The following is an 18,024-nucleotide window of genomic DNA, read 5'->3' on the forward strand; positions in this document are numbered from 1 at the left end:
CACGTTCCTGGTTTCTGATGGGCCGTCACTGAAGCAGAGCTACGGAAGTTGATGTCCTACTTGGTGCACACACGGGTGTTTGAGCTTAATGAGTTACCCCAAATGTATGTCCTTCTTGCCCTTTCAGGTTTCTGTGTCGAGGGATGGTTATTTGGAGAGTCAGCTATTCGAAGAACTCATAGTTTAAGATCTCAAAATTTCAGAGCTGTTGTCTTGTCAAGGTAAACCTAAATTTGATGAAACCCAAATTAAAGGGAATTAAGTGTTTGAAGAAATCAGTATCTTGTATATTTGGCAGGTAAAATGTGAGTTGAAGTGGTTTAGGGATGAGTTGTTGCATTTTCAAGGGGGTGGTCTGTTCATCTGGAACGTATGCTGGAGTCCAAGACCAAGTCCAGCTGCGTTGCTGGACCGTTTATGGCCTAAAGTTCCTATCCTGGTAGAAGCAGAGTAGATCACAGACAGTTGTAAGCTTTCTTCAAGATTGGCTGCATTCTTTCTTAATGCTGGTAAGGCTGAAGGAACCACTTCACCCTTGAGGGGCCTGGTGTAGGTAATGAGTGGAAATTGCACTAGAACTGGAGTTTGACCCATGTTCAAGTCATGACAGTGGCCAGCACTGTGGCCTTGGGAAGTTAATTCATCTCTTGAGCCTCAGTTTCCTCATCTGTAAAATGGGGATATGCACTTCAGAGTTTTCTGGGAAATTAGAGGAGATGGAAGAAGTGACTGTGCCTGGCACATAGTAGGCACCAGGTAAACCTGAGTTGCTTTCCTTGCTTTGAGGGCAGCGTCCTGGCTCTGGTCTGTGTTGCATATACCTGTACGTCCAGGAGCACCATTCTCATTTCACAAAGTGCTGGACTGATGAGAATGAGGGGAGAAGAGTGTGAGTTTTTGTTAACACGTGGTACCCTTTGAAGCAGAGGTGGTGCATCTTCACGTCCTGGTCTGTGTCGTGTGCCTTCCCTTCAGAAAGGGCGGCGACGTGGCTGGAGTTGCTCACGGCAGGCTGGGATGCCGAGAGTAGATCTGATCGCTGGAGGCTCCTTGCTTGTGATTGCAGTGCAGGAGAGAGGAGTTGGGACTGAGTGGAGCTGGGTGTGCTATTGAAGTAACTCAGCAGATTCCAAAAAGAAAAAGAAGGAAAGGGGAAAGAGCCACCTCCTGTGGCAGTGTTTCCTCGATACGGCTCAGCTGACACTGCAGCACCAGCTGGGTGCGTTGGCATTTTGCTCCAACATTTTACACTTTGGTCAGAGAAGCACACTCAGCGCAAGGAAATGAAAATTTTCGTGCCATGGTGAAGTATTTGTAAAAAGCTTCGTTCTATTATTGGGATTTCCGTTCTGAGCCTGATTCTGGTAGTCTGTACGTGGATGATGTGCCAGTCCCCAGCCGTGGGTCTAGGCAGTTGGAGATCGGAAGCAGTTATCCAGCTAATGTAAAGAAGTCCTGCGAGGGGGATGGAAAGGCGCCCCTCACCCTCTTGTCAATTACTCCAAATTGGTGTTTATAGGGAATTAAATTCCCTGGTAATTGCCCACTCTCTCCTTCCTTTGTCTGTTGGAGCCACCATCAGAGCCCTTAAATGAAAGCCCTGGGAGTATTTCCGGCCTCTTCTCTAAGTCAGGCCAGTGATTTGGCTGTTAAACACCCACATTGCAGGGGTGTCAATGGTGCCTTCGGGCCAGGGTTGGTCTTGGTTCTAGGGGATTAATTGACCCATAAGAAATATTATAATGCAAAAATATGCCCGTGTCAGTTGGCTCACCAGTGTTTGTTGTGCAGGAGTTCACAGTGTGGTGGCCTACACTTGTCTGGTATTAAGGATAAGGTAAACCTCGTTTCCTGCGTGGACCAGTCCGAGGTGAATGTCCCTCCCACGTGGAGAGCGTGGAGGGGGAGGTGTTGCAGAAGGAGCACTGGATGCGGGGTCACTGGAGTGGCATCTAGTCACAAGACAGCCACTTTCTAGCTGTGCTGTATCATTTTCCAGGCCTCTTACGTGTTCTGGGCCTCATTTTCTCATGTGTAGAATGTGATAGTAGCTTATTTTGCACCCAACCTTCTAGGGTTTTTATCAAAAAATAAATGTGACGTTTGTAATGACACCTTATAAATGAAGACACATTAAACAAAGCACTACACAAATGTAAGATGTTATTAAATGTGAACTCAGTCATGTTATTTCAGTGCTCACATCAGAGAAACAACATTTGTGGCCTTCCGGGAGCACACAAAGAACTGTAGAGCTTAGATCCCCTGGTGAGGCTCCCAGGACGGTCATTGCGCCGCAGGGCACGCTCATCTCTGTGGAGACCCTCACTGGACCTACCTTGGCTTCCTTTTCCATTCTTTAATGTCACTGTCTTTGTCCTTTACTTTCCAGCATTGGGAAAATGGGAAAACTGGAAGATTTTTACAAATAGTGAGTGAAAATAAGTTGAAGGACCTATGGGAAGAGAGAAGAGATTCTTTAAAAAGCAGGCAATGGTCGTTTTAGAATTCCTTTTTCGGAAGTGACAGACTCAGAAACAGAAAAGCGTTGTTAACTTAAAAAAAAAATTGAAGTTAACACCCAGCACTGCCCTTTCTTTATGTAGTGAGACATATGGTAGAAACAGATTTATGATCCTCTGCAGGCTGTGTTACCGGTCACCCCACTCATGTGACATTGGCACAGTTGGCTCATTTAAAAAACTCAGTGATGTCTTGAAGCCTAATGCCTCTTTATTTTATTTTTTCATCTTGCAGGCCGTGATGAAGTTAATTCCTTTTTAGCTTTCTGAGACACAACCATTTTACAAAATGGGAAAATGAAAGAACTCTCAAAAGAGGGACACGGAAAATCCAGTTTGCAGAATAGACAGTACAGGCCTGTGCTTGGCGGGAAGACGGGTGCCATGGGTTCCGTTTAAGAACTCAAAGTAAAAGGACAGGGTGGGAAGTGTAGGGAAGGCCTTCAGGGAAGTGCCCAAGGGGCTGATGGTTATTAGCAGCCTTGGAGGTGGCTGGGCCTCGTGGACCCCGCTGTGTGGAGATGGCGTGTGTGCCTTGCTCAGTGAGGTCTGGACGGGAGGAGTGCTGTTGCTGACTTGCCGTGTCTCCCCCACTCCTGCCCACCTCCTTGAGAGTAGAAGATATGTTTACTCTTCATGGAGCTGAGGAGAAGGCAGGCAGCTGAGGAGGAGACTAATTAGCAGGCCTCTCTGGAAGGTGTGAGACACATGGGCAGCATGGCTCTCTGGGAAACACAACAGGCCTTTGTCTGCAACTACAAACACTAGGAATTGTGGTGTCCCTGTGCTACAGGGCTCTGTAGCCCTGCAGAACCTCACTCTGCCTGTGCCAAGCAGGGCTCTCTAATTGGATCGCTAGTGCACACAAATGTGTCTTCATCGTCTCTGCCCATGTCCCTCTAGAGCATCTCTTTGTTCCCGTTACTGCAGTGTTCGGAGTTGACCCATCCCACTACCCCGCACTTTCTTTGGCTTCTTTCGCTTTTCTGAAGGCAGGCTGAGAAGCAGCCGTTGGCATGCCTGGTGGCGGCGCTGCATGCTGGCCTGGGAGGATCTCCGTCAAAGGAAGAGCTGTCCTCCCTCAGCCCCTCACCCTTGGCTTTTGGCCCCCTCTGCCTCCCAGCTGCCAGCACATTCAATCCCCTGCCTTTGTCCAGGGCAGGACACAGCACCACCTCCTTGGCTCCCCTTTCCCATCTGGGAGCCAAAATCGCTCCTCCAACTCGGGAACTGTGAGTTTCTTGTCATGCTCCTGGCTTGGTGGGAAGATCAGAATGGGACTTCTAACCGCCTGTTGTGTGCAGAGTTGGCAGGGGTGCATGTGCTGCGCCATTGTCTGGGATCTGTGAGGGAACTGCAGAGACAAGTGTCTAGAATGAGACTCAGTGCTGGAGGAGCCCCTTTCCTTTCTCCGTTTAGACTTTCTCAACAGAAGCTGCTTTTCGCTTGATTAACTGTAACAAACTGTCTTTGGAGTTTTGTGTTTTGGAAACCACATTGCCAAAGGAGAATCATTATGTCTGTTGTAAAAGCCCCGAATAAATTCCTCCTAGTATAAATGCAGAAGAAAGAATAGAAGGCTTTAATCTATCTTCTTGCCTATTTGTGAAATACTGCTGAGTGACCTACTTCATCTACATATTAAATGTACTAGACTTATCTGAGCTTTTTTTTTCTTTAGTTGTTACCTTGGAAACGATGCCCTGGCTCAGAAATTGCATGAGCCCTTTTGCAAATCTGCAGTACGGTTTCTTCACACTGAGAAGGCAGATAATGGGAAAAAGTTGGATTTACCAAAATGTCTTCAGTTGTTAGTAGAAAAGAGAGAGGAAGGAGGAAAAGTGAGAGAGATTTATTCTTGTAGTATTTCCAGAATACTCCTTTTAAATTAATTGGAAGTGGTTTTACCTAGATTTGAAAAGAAAATAATAGTATGGCCTCTTAGAACTTGAGACCGCTTTTAAAGAAGAACTGTCCTGGTGCCTTGGGAGCACTGGCCCAGGAGCACCAGCTGTGCACTGACACTGGATTCCAGACCTGCCATTCGGGAGTCTCTACTCTCACTGCTTTGATTGCACTGGTTCTTGCAGATTTTTTCATGGTGTCTTATTTTCTCAGGCCAACTTTCTCAGGAGACTGAGAAGTAAGATTTAAAAATAGGATTTAGTGGGCAGCCAGAGAGCAAAACTGGCCCATCTGCCAAGCTGAATAGGTAGCCTGCATATCATGGTGCAGCAAGGAACCCTCACACTTTTCTACAGTGTCTCAGGTTGTCGTTGAGGAGATTGGTGCCCAGAGAGGCGACATAGATTGCCCAAGGCACACGTGTGGTTGGGGCAGAGACTGGACTAAAAATCAGATTTCTTGACTCCAGATCTACAGCTCTTTCAACATCGGTTGAAATGTGCCATTTAAGACGCATTTGAGTCTCTTGCTGCCTCCGTCTTTTCTGCAGTCCTCTCTACCATGCTTCGCAGTGCCGATGGCCCTACAGCATGAGGAGACAAAATGTTCTTTAGGCTTTTCTTCTTGAAAACTTGGGACAAGAATAAGTTAGCCCGAGGCCATCACAGAATCTTTGAAAAGAGACTTTTAACTAGGAAATTGTTTTTTCAATGTAGTACGGAATTCTGATCATGACTTTGAACTGGAAAGTCTGCAGGTAAGAGTAGGAACTGTGTATAATACCTTTGGAGGTACTTTTGTGTGTTCATTCCTCATTTGTAAATCTGCTTTCTTACCTGCTAGTTATCTGTTCATTCATTCATTCAGCAGCTACTGAGCTGTATTAAATACTAAGTACTGGGAAGGTGCTTGGGAAGCAGAGTTGAGTTCTGTACATACTCCCTGGCCTCAGTAACACTTAGGCATATATGCTAGTTCAGTAGCTGGAAAATTTTAAATAAAGAGAGGGGCATTTTGACTGCTTACATTTAATGTGAAGAGTTGAATAATTTTTTTCGGAAGGTGGCAGTAGTTCAAGCATCCTTATTAAAACAAGAATAATTCAGAAGGTCTCTGTAAGGTCTCACCTCTCATTTTCCTCAGAACAAGCTCTGGTGCCAGAGGGTCTAGCGGGTCCCATGCCCTTTGGCTCAGGGGTTGTTTGAGATCGGAAGGAGGGGGTGGGGAGGGAGCCAGGGCAAGTATGGCAGAATTCCAGGGTCTGTATGGTGTAAATACCACAAAGACCTAGTGACTGTGCAGTGGAGGTCGGATGGGAAAGGGAGTGCTGAAGCAGTGGAGAATAGCAATAGCAGGTGTAATCTACTATGACACCGTCATTAAACAGGCTCCCTGCTGGGCACGTTATCTACATTCTCTCACTGGTTTGCCTTAACAACTGTGGGAGGGTGGTCCAGTCACATATTGCCATATTGCTGCTGAGGACACTCATGCCGTGAGATCAGCAGCGTGGACAAGGTCATGGCTAGGTGATGGATTAGGCGTTTCATGCGGCGCTCCCTGCTGTGTGAGCCCACCAGCTCTTGCCTTCACACAACACCCCCTCCCCTTTTAACAAGTTGAAAATTCGTCAAGACGGTGGTACTAATTTTCTTCTTCCTTTTAATCATTAAAATGGAATCTCACTGGGCACTAAAGGGGAGACAAAATGAAGGAAAATTGTAATGGAGTGTCAAGAATAAAAGTGAGAATCTAGGACCAAACTGGTTAAATGAAAGGAATCCATACGTAGACTCCCAACCCACCTTGCCTGTATTACTTCAGCTGACAACTTGAATGTCGGTTAGGGTTGGGGGATGGTGAGAGTAGGAGGTGGTGGTTTCTGGGTGAACACAACACTGTGTTCCGAGTGCAAGTAGATCTGCCCACTCTTTGTGTACAGTGCCGGGGAGTGTGTTTCGCTTTTGTCTTACATAGGGAATTCGCAAGGAATGGTAGTTACTTTACATCTTTTGTGGGTACCGTGCACATTTCTCTTCATTCCAGTCACTAGTGCTTTGATTCAGTACAGCCAGCACAACCCCTGCCTTCAGGGAGCGGGCAGTTCCCCGAGGGGGACCTGTGATTACAGGGTAGTGGGATCAGTGCTGGGGAGGCATGGATGAAGAACAGAGTGTGATTTCATCTTTCAATTTTAGTGATGTGGAAAATAAGCAAGTGGAAAGATATTTTGGGCTTCATTTTACAAGGGGCTTGAAGAACTCCTCAAAAAATTGTACTGCGGAATTATTTGCCATAAGACTTGTGATTTTAAGCTGACTGTTGAGATCATGGTGAGTTTCTTGTCGATGAGGCTTCTGGTCAGGTCTGTGTGTGCAAGTCAGCACGTCGTGACTGCCTTCCTCCGCTTACTATCAAAACTGAAAACAACTCTTTTCTGCGTGCTTTTCCATCTCGTTTTCTTTATTAGTGCACGTGTCGTGTGCATTTGTTTTCCGTGCAGATCTGCATGAATTTTGTCCTAACAGCATCGCATTTTGCACCAGATCCTAGTGGTAATCAGTCAGGGCTGGACGTCATGGTTGGCACCTGAGTTTCTCCCTGCTGGGCCCCCGGGTGACCTCAACTTCTGGTTAGTCTTATGAAAAATAGTGTAATTTGGTTTCATGCAGTGAGTCTCTTAGAAAAAACCAAGATTTATAGGCAAATTAGTGGCTGTACAGGTTACTTGGAAATATTTCTACTGTTTTTTAAAAAAATCAGAAGGTCAGTGGAGCTGAAGACAAAGGGAAGGAATTACCTTTTTCTTTTTAATGTGCAGCAAAATATGCGCTAATGATGCAATTACAATATATTAAGTTAATACAATAAATACAAAGTTAATCCATTTTGGACTTTATTGTATTGTCTTGACCTTGTTTGTGGAGTAATGTAATTGTGACAGAGTAATTAATACCCTACAGAGGGATTAGCAGTAAAGATGAAGATAGAAGAGCTAGGAGAAAAGCACTGAGTCGCACAGAAGGCAGGTGCGTTTAGAAAGGGCTAGGTGTAGAATTTCCTGAGGGTGATTTTCAGCTTTCCTGACTCTGATTACACATTTTCACATCTGCAGTGATAATCAACTTGGTTACACAGGTAAAACAGAGACAAATGATGGCGTTCCGAGGTGAATCAGCAAGAACGATGTTCTGGACACGCCACCAGCCCTCAACTGGGGCTTCCCCATGTTCTCAGAAAGGCTTTCTCCTCTCTGTAGTGTCCATGTTTCTGTTATTAAAATATCTTTTTGGTCATCATTTATTCTGCACAAATCTTAGCAAATGAGAGCCAAATCAGGAGGAGTTCCCCCAAATGAGTACTTGGCTGTATATCAAAGTGTGGGGGGCCTCTCAGGCCCAACCAGTTGTTCCAGGTGCATTTTCTTAGCTCTGGGGTTTCTAATGATGGGCTGTGCTACCAGATTGAAGTGAGTAACTTTGACCCCAGTAGGAGGGAGTGGAGGAGAAGAGAAAGAGATCTAGCTGGAGTCTCTTGTGCTCCACAGAAGTTACCGCTGGAGAAAACCTCCAGGAATGAGATGAGGCTGGCCTTGTCCTCCTCCGCAGTCCTGCCCAGGCAACAGAGAGGAAGTCCTTTCTCTACCTGTCCCAGCTGACTGACATTGTCAATGTTCTTCACTGGCAGGTTTCTCCTGTTTCCAATTGAAAAATAGGCTTTCCTATTACAGTATTAAAAATTCTGTGGTTTCGCTTTAAAATCAAATAACTCAATTTATTCACAAAGGAATTACAGACATTATTTCTAGTTTTCTTTTAATTGTTCGTCCTCCAGTGTTACTCATCTTGGCCTTTATGGCCACCGTCTTGGTGTGCTGGTGTTTGCTCTCCTCCTCTCCCTGACTTGGCTCCGGGCAGCTTCTCCAGGTTGGGTGGCTGTGCTCTCCCCGACTACTCTGTGCAGGAAGGCTGAAGCACAAGGGGGCTGCCAGCCTGCCCCGAAGTCTGAGCACAGGATAATTTGACCTTCGAAATCTTTCCACAGTTTGCATCAGAGTAAAAGAGGTCAGCTGGATGCTCGGCCTTGCTGGAACCCAGCAGTGAGGGTCAGGTGATATTTCTGTGCACTGTTTTGTGGGGTCAGGTGGGCTTGTCTGTGCGGCCAGCATCATCTGCCCCCACTTGCACTCACCGGACCCTAGCAGGCGGTCACCACCTACAATAATCTCTCAGACTTCTGCATGTAAAACCTACATCTAAATGTGTATGTTTACAATTGTGATAGGCAAGAGCTTATTTTTCTTAAAGAGAGTAAAGGAAATTTTTGTTTCAACTGGTATTTCTGTTTTCTCCAGGCACATAGTGAAAGTTTTTTTTCTCGACAAAAACCTGGAGAGAATTACTAATGGAAAAAAATGCTGTCATATACTGTTAAAATGTCACAAAGCAGATATCCTAGCCAACCATCATATATGCATATAAATTCTTTTAAAGGATGATTTAAACATCCTTTTGGATCTGTATATTTAAAAAAAAAATCTTTGGCATCGAAATACAAATGTGTGAAAATTTTCACATAAATTCTCACAGAAAATTTCACATAATAATTGCAACCAGGGGCCCGCCCCATGGCTGAGTGGTAAAGTTCGTGCGCTCCACCTTCTGCAGCCCAGGGTTTTGCCGGTTTGGATCCTGGGCGCAGACATGGCACTGCTCATCAGGCCATGTTGAGGCGGCATCCCACATGCCACAACTAGAAGGACCCACAACTAAGAATATGCAACTATGTACTGGGGGGTTGGGGGAGAAAAAGGGAAAAAAAAAGAAGATTGGCAACAGTTGTTAGTTCAGGTACCAATGTTAAAAAAAAAAAAAATTGCCACCAAATTATTTGCTGGTTTTCTGTTGCTTTTTCCTCATGTCCTTCATATTGTTTATGTAGCTGTGACTTGAATAAACGTAACCTGGGGGATTTGCTTTCCACAGATGAGCCTCCGCACTGCCCCCCACTGTGTGAGATGGCCGGGTTGGAGAGGCTTCTGGAGGGCTGGCTCGGCCGTGGGGAGGCAGAGCTGGGGCAGAGCTGGAGTGTCCGCGTCTGTTCTTGTAATGCAGTTTTCTCGTCCTTGTGTTATCTTAGAGTTTTAGTGGGAAAACTATTAACAATGTTATTTCAAAGAAATGGTTAACAAAATAAAATTTAACAGAAACTGGAGCTCTGGGCTTTGGTTAAACCTTCTTTTCCTCTGCACTCTCCCTCTGTCTCTTTTTGAACGAGCCATGACTCCTTTCCGCACAGGTGCTTGGCGTGGTATTAACCTTCCTCAGGTCGTTCCTTGGTCCAGGGCTGCAGACATTTCACTTGCTCCTGGTCTGAGTGAAGTGCCACACTCGGCCAAGGCCTGTGCAGCTGAGAGTCTGTTCTGTCCTCTGAGTGTACGGGGGTTCTGACGCAGGAGGAGGAACTTGTGTGAGGATGCTGGAGAAGGCCAGGAGGAAGCCGGGAGCGTGGAGGGACAGGACCAGCGTGGGCGCCCTGGGAATGCAGAACCGGGTGGGTGTTGTGTGGCAGTTGACAGTGCCCCTTCTGGGAGCCGGGGCCGCAGCGGTTCTGCTTCAGCAGCTTTGTGTGGAGGCCAGCTGCCTACCGCCCCGCTTACTTCACCCAGCACCTGTGTCCTTACTCCTCGACGTTCGTAGCCACATCGGGGATATTTATGGGGGAGAGAACACGGGGCAGTGTGGTGGGTGCTAAGGGGCGTACACAGGTGAAAAGCGACCCCCCTTACCCTCCAGAAGCTTTCAGCTGCTGTGCCTCGGGGGTGGTGTGCCTTAAGGAAGTGCCATACTCAGGTTAGAGGAAAGGATTCCTGAAGTGGTCAGAGGAGGACTGGGGATGGGGTGAGAGCTTGTGTGGGTCTGGAAGGAAGGAGGTGGCACTGCCCCCTGAGAGAAGGGCACCAGAAACCATTTGCTCTTTCTTCCATAGCCGAGCCGGTACATACAAAGAGCGCGTTCCCTCACTCAGGGCAGAGCTGGGAAGAATGTTCCGGTATGGGTGGAGGCATAGTTTTGTTTCTCCGTTGGATGCAGTAGGCCCTGAGGACCCTTCAGTCAGTGCTTGCTTCATCCTCCAGCTCCGCGGTCCTGTCTGTTCCACATAGCTCCACAGGCCACTGCAGTGAATGCTGAAAAACTCAAATCCGCTGGGTGTGGGTTTCCTAAATAAAGGGTAACTCTTCTCAGCTTTCAGAAAGGGTGGGGCCTGTGACTGTTCTGTTTGCATCCTCTCCCCAAAGCCCAGCACTGAGTTTGGCTTATAATAAATGCTAATAAACACTGGTGGAAGGAAGAGAAAAAAGTCCAGGGCTATTATTTGGGAAAGAGCTAAGAGGAGAAGTCATTTTTGAGGAGATAAAGTGAGTATAATTCCAGGATTATTTCCTCTTGAAGTGTAGGCATCTGAGGGGAGTGAGTGCCCCTCCTTCACAGGTGGGGTGGCTCTGCAGGGATGAAGGTGATGGGGTTTCCGGCTCCTGTTCCAAGTTCAGGTCTCAGGGGAGGTTCAGTGGGGCCTGGGGCTGCCTCCAGACCACACAGCTTTGCATAATTGATTAACCCTGCATAGCTGTTGCATTTCTGTCCTGAAGTGAATTTCATTTTCTAATTAACTCTCCAGAATTAACAAGTGCCAGAAAACAAGATGTGCGTTAAATCTTGTGATCTGATGGAATGCAGCCAGCTCCTCAAAAAGGTATAATTAATCATCTTGAATCTCTCAGGGCATTCTTAGTTCCTGAGTTGGTACACAGGTCTCTGAAAATAGCTAATGATGATTGTTTACCGTGGACCAGGCATTGCACGGAGGGCTGCAGCAGTTACCGCTTTTGATTATTTTTTTTTATCTTCACAAACACCTTAAGAATTAGCTGTATGAGCATCTCCCTTTCTAGCGCTGGGAACTGATTCTCAAAATGGTGAAGCCGCTCAAAGTTGACACAGTCAGTTCTAGTGGAGCTGGGCTTGAGTTGAGGCAGACGGGCTCCTAAGGGCCAGGTGACATTACTTCTCTTCCTTCTCCCGGGCCTTCCCGTTTTCCTTAGTCTTCCTCGTGTCTGCTGTCTGTCATCCTAACACTCCTGTCGGATGTGATAAACAGCAGTGACTGGGTGTAGTACACGCCCCGGCTAAACAGAGCCCAATGCCACCCACAGGCAAGAAGGATTTTGGCAAATCACGTCACCTGCGTAATGGTAGGTCATGATCACATAATGCATCGGAGGTCAATTTTGGAGCAATACTTCGAGGGAAATGTAGATGTTTTATACCAGCAGAGACCTTTGGGCTGGGAGAAGCTACATGGTGAGGGGACTTGGAGTTTCAGGGGGGAAAAAATTAAGGACTCTGGTTGGCAAGTCTCTTGGAAATTTTTTCTTTTTCTTTTTGGAGGAAGATTAGCCCTGAGCTGACATCTCCTGCCAATCCTCCTCTTTTTGCTGAGGAAGACTGGCCCTGAGCTACATCCGTGCCCATCTTCCTCTACTTTATATGTGGGACAGCTGCCACAGCATGGCTTGACAAGTGATGCCATGTCCACACCTGAGATCCGAACCAGTGAACCCTGGGCTGCCGAAGCGGAATGTGCAAACTAAACCGCTGTGACACTGGGCTGGCCCCTCTTGGAAAGTTTTAAGGGCAGTAAACATTTTAAATTCAGTACATCAGTAACTTTTGGATGAGAAGTTTCAGGTACTTCACAACACTTAAATAAAATGTGTGAGCACTGTGGTGGATAAGTGGGGATGACACCACTTCTCTCTTCTGTGTTAATAACATTGTGAAAAAGACAGAAGATGAATTTATTTTTTAATTGAGTTTTAGATTTTGGTTTTTATTTTAAAGCAGAATATAAAACAATTGTTTTCTATCTCCGTGAATGCTGGGATAGAAGACTTATTGCTGGAAAAACACATCATTGTTAGTCATGACATTTTTTGAATCAGAATGTCTAGATAATCAAAGATAATCAGTGTATTCAGATCATCTAATTTGTTTCATGTGCAGCTGTTACTTCTATTTACCTTTTTAAGAAAAGGCAAAATTCGTGGTGATTGCAGACTTGGCAGTACAACTTTAAGTAACTTTTGTAGCATTACAGGTTGATCTTGAGTAAATTGAATAATTTGAAAGTGTAATGACATTGGAAAGTATATATGTGCACATAAATTGAGGGAGAAAGGAATAATTAGTGCTGTTTGACTTTTTAAGAGTCATTTTGTGAATGATGTGGATATCCAGAAGGTGAGAGAATACAGTGGCCCTTCAGAGACAGAGCAGAAATGAGATAACCTGTCTTTTCTTTCAAGACAGATAGATTGGGATGACGTTGGATACAACATTCAAGCTTGATATTGTAGTTTCTAATGGGAGAGAAAAAGTTCCCAGAATATTGTGTGGATATTGTGCAAGGTGCTGATTATTTAGAAAGAAAGATGTTAGACCATAAGGACATTTTTTTCATCAGCTGAGATAGGTAAGAGTTTGATATTATTCCTGATCCTCCTTTTCAACCTGAAGAAACCCGTGGATAAACCCCAATGGCTCTGGGTGATACAATCACCCAGGAAGTGATCACGGACTCCTAGTAAGGACAGGGAGAAGAAGACGAGGAGCTCGGGCGTGGGTCACTGGGGCTTCCAGACGTCTCAGAGACACGCGTACTGAAGAGCCTCGATTGATCGGAGAGATTAGCGTGTCTCAGTCTCACTGGGAGGGAGACTGACGTGGGCTCTTTCCTCCTTAACAACAAACGCACCCCATCCCCATTATAGATGTGTGCCGTGTGTTCGAATCATCCCCCAAATTGAGGAAATCTGTATATAAATAGAGTGTGTAGTGATTATCACTGCAATCTCTATATTTAAAAATCATTTTCCATGTTTTTTCTTCCAAATATTTGTATATATGTATCCACACCTTTTCATATTTTATACTTTATTTTTTCAGTTTGAAAAAATACTACAAATAGTGAGCTTTTCCCTGTGTTGCTAGATAGTCTTTGAAAAGGGGATTTGTAAGCTCTGCCCCGTGGCTTTGGTGAGCCTGGCTTTGTCCCTCTCCACTCGGCACTCGATGCTCCAGCCTGGCACTGCTTGCGCCTCTCAGCTCCTGCGTGCCCTATGCTTCTCCTCTGGTCCAGAACATTCAGCCCTGTCCTCTTCACTCAGCTAACTCTTAATCTTCATGGTACTCTTTTTATTTAGATGGAGTTGAATGCTTTGGAAAGTGGGCAAAGACCATTTTAGCTGGATTACAAAAAGTAGGCTTTGCTGGACACAAGAATCTCTAACTTCAGTAACATTGTCATTTGTTGTGTGTCCATTGGGGTCAGGCTTCTTGCTAGGCACCCTTCCTGCTTTCACATAATATTCATAGTTACCCTGGCTGAGAAGTGGCATTCATATTTTAGAAAAGATGAAGCCAGTGCTGAAAGTAAGGTATGAGGCAGTGGCAGAACTGGGAGCTACCTCTGTCTCTCTGTGCTTAGATCACGCTACTGTTTCTTTTTTCTTTCTTTCTTTCTTTTTTTTTTTTTGCTGAAGAAGATGAGCTCTGAGCTAACATCTGTGCCAATCTTCATCTATTTTATATGTGAGTCGCCACCACAGTGAGGCTGACTGGTGTATGTCCACGCCCCAGATCTGAACCTGTGGACCCAGGCCCATCAAAGCAGCATGCACCGAACTTAACCACTGTGCCATGGGGCCAGCCCCTGACTACTGTTTCTTTTAATTCTGACTCGCTGGGACATTGGCATGGGAGGAGGGGGAGAAATCTTTTTTTCTTAAAGATTGGCACCTGAGCTAACAACTGTTGCCAATCTTCTTTTTTTTTTTTTTTCCTGCTTTATGCCCCTAAACCCCCCTTTACACAGTTGTATATCTTAGTTGCAGGTCCTTCTAGTTGTGGGATGTGGGATGCTGCCTCAGCGTGGCCTGACGAGCAGTGCCATGTCCGCGCCCAGGATCCGAACCATGGGCCGCCGCAGCAGAGCGCGCGAAGTTAACCACTCGGCCACGGAGCCCGCCCCCGAGGGGGAGAAATCTTGATGGGGCACTTGATGAATGGCTAACAATTGACAACCCTCTTAGACTCGAAACAGTCATAAGATCTAGTCCTGAAATACCTTAAGTTAAAGGGGTCCCTGGGAGAATGTTCAAGATCTCTGAGGGATAACAATCTCATGAGAATTAGTCTTACATGCATGTAAGTAAGGTAAACCATCTTGGCGCAGATGGGAAGGTAGCCTTTAACAAAATCTCTCCTCTGTGAGGAGGAACCCTGCCCAGGGTTAACAGTTCCTAAGTTTAGAAAAAAGAAATGCAGCTCAAGTTCAGTAAGTAGGTGAAATACGATGTGCGAAACCTTTAAAGGTCTAAGAGGTTGATTATTTTGGTGACAGAGGTTAACTTACAGATTAATGAGTCAAGAGATCTACAAAGTTAAAATTTCTCTTCTTTGCACCGTTCACTTCAACAAATACTTTCCCAGGCCAAATGGAATCATTAGCCTCGTAGGAAACTCTTGGCCTTTTTTTAAATGACGAAATTGTGGCCAGTTTTGTAAATAAAGTTTGCTCTTGACCCTGGAGACTCTGGGCAGGATGAATTTGTCGTGCTGCAAGGGAGGTCGGTGGGTGAACTGGTTTCTTGGGACCTCAGCAGTGGTGGTAATGACCCACTTCTTCCAGAGACTCAAACCTTCTTACCTTTAGCTTTAGTGTTCCCTGCCGTAGAACTTTAAAGCAGGGACACAATTTTTGGATAATTTTTATTCATATTGAGCTTAAAAATCAACTAAACCAAACTAAAATCTGTAACATTTTGTACTGCTGCTTCTTATTAAAGATTGTTTAGTCATAGAAGGAGAAGAACAGCAACGCCAAGTTTGGGAATTCTTGCCCTTATAAATCAAAATAGAATTAGATGACAGCTTTTGCATGTTTCAAATGATGATGTAAATCCGTTGATAGTTGCCGCTGACTTTGGAGCGGAGTCCCTCTGACGCACAGTTGCTGTTTGATGACGGGGACTGCCCAGTGCAGCGGGCGGGGAGACAGGAAGACTCGTTTGCGGGGACATTTGCTCGTGTGCATTTCTCCTCAGGTCGGGGTTCGAGCCCAGAACTGGCTGGAATTCTGGGGCTCCAAGCCTGTTCGCCCAAGGTCTCCTGGAAAAGCCTTTCAGACATTTCTAGGAATTGGTACGGTTGTTTGGATTGGTAGACATGGACAAAGCAGGAACAGAAGAAAATAAAAATTAAAAAAAAATGTGGTGGTAATAGAGAGCTAAGTGTCCCCCAAAAGCCCTTCCACCGGAGGAAAATGGGTTTCTAGCCTTTTTCTTGGGGAGGAGTGTGTGTGGCTCTAGTTTAGCCGTTGATGAAAACAACATATGGTCGGTTTTATGAGGACTTGGAGACAGATGGTGACCTCTAGGCTAATTACGTGGTGGGCGAGATTCTTCAAGCAAACGGTGCGATTGTGACACTCTGCCCCTCGGGAGTGAGACAGCCTGGCTGTTTATTGTCACACCAGGGAAACATGGTCCAGGTGAGCGGGGACAAGGTACCCGTGAGGGAGGGTATTTACAACTTCTCTTCGTCTCCAGATTCATTTTAGTGGCTAAAGGAAAAAAGGAAGCAAAGAAGTTGAAAGAGGTGGCACAGGAAAACCTCGGCTTGCGCTGCAGCTGCGTTTTCACAGTTAGCTTTCTGGGGGCTGCGGGGTTTCCGCGTTCAACACAGCATTGTTCTCGGGGTCGCCGGGAATGGCGCTCTTCCTGAAGTCTTGGTTGTCCCCTGAGGCGTCCTGCCGGACCCGAGGGGGCCGTGGAGAGGGGCCCCTCCACCGAGCCTGCCCGGGTGCGCCTCGCTGTCGAGTGTGTCCCGGCGCGCCTCGCCCCCTCCCCGCTGCAGTCCTCTTCGCCACGGTTTTCAGTCATCTGACATCCTACTGGTTTTTACTTAAGTATATTTCTGTTTTACGTCTCCTCCGAATGTGGGCTTCCTGAGGGCAGGCTCTGAGGCTGTTCTCTGCTGTGGCCGCGGCCCCTGGGACAGTGCCGGCACAGGCAGCAGTTCCAGATTTGCTGACGTCGCTGGTTGACTGATTACAGCTCCTTGGACCCTCCCCCTCTGCGCGTGACCCTGGCCTTCGCCCTCGGCCTTCGCCCCCCTCCGCGTGCCCGCCCCTCCACCTCCGCGCGTCCGCCACCCCTCCCGCGCGCCGGCCTCCCCAACCCATGCGCTCTTCCTCTCCGCGCGCCCGCGCCCTGCGCCCCTCTCCGCGTGCGCCGGCGCCCGGCTCGCAGCCTGTCGGGCCTTTGCGTGGCGGTCCCCTGCGCTGACTGTGGCGTCTGCCCGCGCCGCGGAGTCCGCAGTGCGTGGGGTGCCGCTGGTGCATGCTCGTGGAGCGCCGCAGCGAACTGTCCGCGACAGAGCTGTGGGCGCCCGGGCTCGCCTCGCTCCGGCCCGCCCGGGAGGCGCAGGTTCTGCCCGCGGCGCGCCGAGTCCTTGTTATGGCTTCAGGCCATCTGTCCTCGCTCCCAGCCCCTTAATCACGGGGACCCCTGCTCAGTGTCAGCTTTCCTAAGCCTCACAGTCCATAGCAGGTGCATTTTGTTTTCGTTTTATCATTATTTTTAAAAACTGTACTTTTCAGTGCACGGTTAGTTAGGTTTACAGTAAAATTGAGAGGAAGGCACGGAGCGGTCCCACGTGCCCCTGACCCACACGTGCACGGCCACCGCATCACTGACGTCGCCCACTGGAGTGGGACATTTGGCGCCAAGGATGAGGCTGCGTCGCTGTACCTGATCACCCGAACTCCGTGGTTTACCTTGGGGTTCACGCTTGGTGTTGACATTCTGTGGGTTTGGACACGGTATGATGTATATCCATGTTTATAGTAGATAGATTTTTAATTATCTGAAGGAAAATTGTAGAGTGAAGTTCTTAGTTTGGTGGTGGTGTGTTAATGTTTTATTAATAGTGAGAACGTCACAGCTTTGGAAGGTAGCCGCCCTGCCCGCGAGAGGAAGCCTGCTGGGCCGCGCCCGGCACCCCTGCTGGGCCTGCTCCCGGCCGCCCGGGCCCGCCGGGGCAGCTGCAGACTCCGCAAGACGGCGGCGGCTCCTGGGCGCGGGGCACTTCTGTCGGGGCAGCTCTATCCTTGTCTCTATTCGGTGCGTTGTAACGAGTCTCCGGTTTGAAGGCCGGGTAACCAAGCCTGCAAGAACCTCTTAGAACGAGGACCGTGGGCAGAAGCCGGAGCGACCTGCAGGAAGGAACACTGCGTGTGGTTTGTCGCGTTGAGCCTGGCTGCGGCCGAGAGCCCGATTCTCAGGGCACCTGCTGTCAGGTGTCGCCAGGAACCCCCTGCACACAGGCCAGCTCCGCTGCGTGTGTGTGCTGTGTGGAGAAAGATGGAGAGGAAGAACGAGTGGAGAGATGACAGCGCCTTGACCTGGTCCAGGTCGAGTACGAGGGGGAAGGTGGCCTCGTGTGGATGCTTCCTCCGCCCCGCTCCGTGCGTGCGG

At 47.5% G+C, this 18,024-nt stretch overlaps 1 protein-coding gene across 3 annotated transcripts in view; it reads left to right on the plus strand.

The window, feature by feature from the left end:
* Nucleotides 1-18,024, plus strand: part of TSPAN5 (tetraspanin 5) — a 152,701-nt gene that overhangs the window by 54,310 nt on the left and 80,367 nt on the right. The window contains exon 1 of one of the 3 annotated variants that reach the window (XM_070614216.1): nt 15,987-16,037. The exons of the other annotated variants lie outside the window; for them this stretch is intronic. Within the exon in view, the coding sequence (XP_070470317.1) occupies nt 16,029-16,037 (9 nt within the window). The 5' untranslated portion in view covers nt 15,987-16,028. Of the gene's footprint in view, nt 1-15,986; nt 16,038-18,024 lie in introns of those variants that run through there. 3 annotated transcript variants of the gene reach the window in all.

This window comes from Equus przewalskii, chromosome 3 (assembly GCF_037783145.1).
Source record: "Equus przewalskii isolate Varuska chromosome 3, EquPr2, whole genome shotgun sequence".
NCBI lineage: Eukaryota > Metazoa > Chordata > Mammalia > Perissodactyla > Equidae > Equus > Equus przewalskii.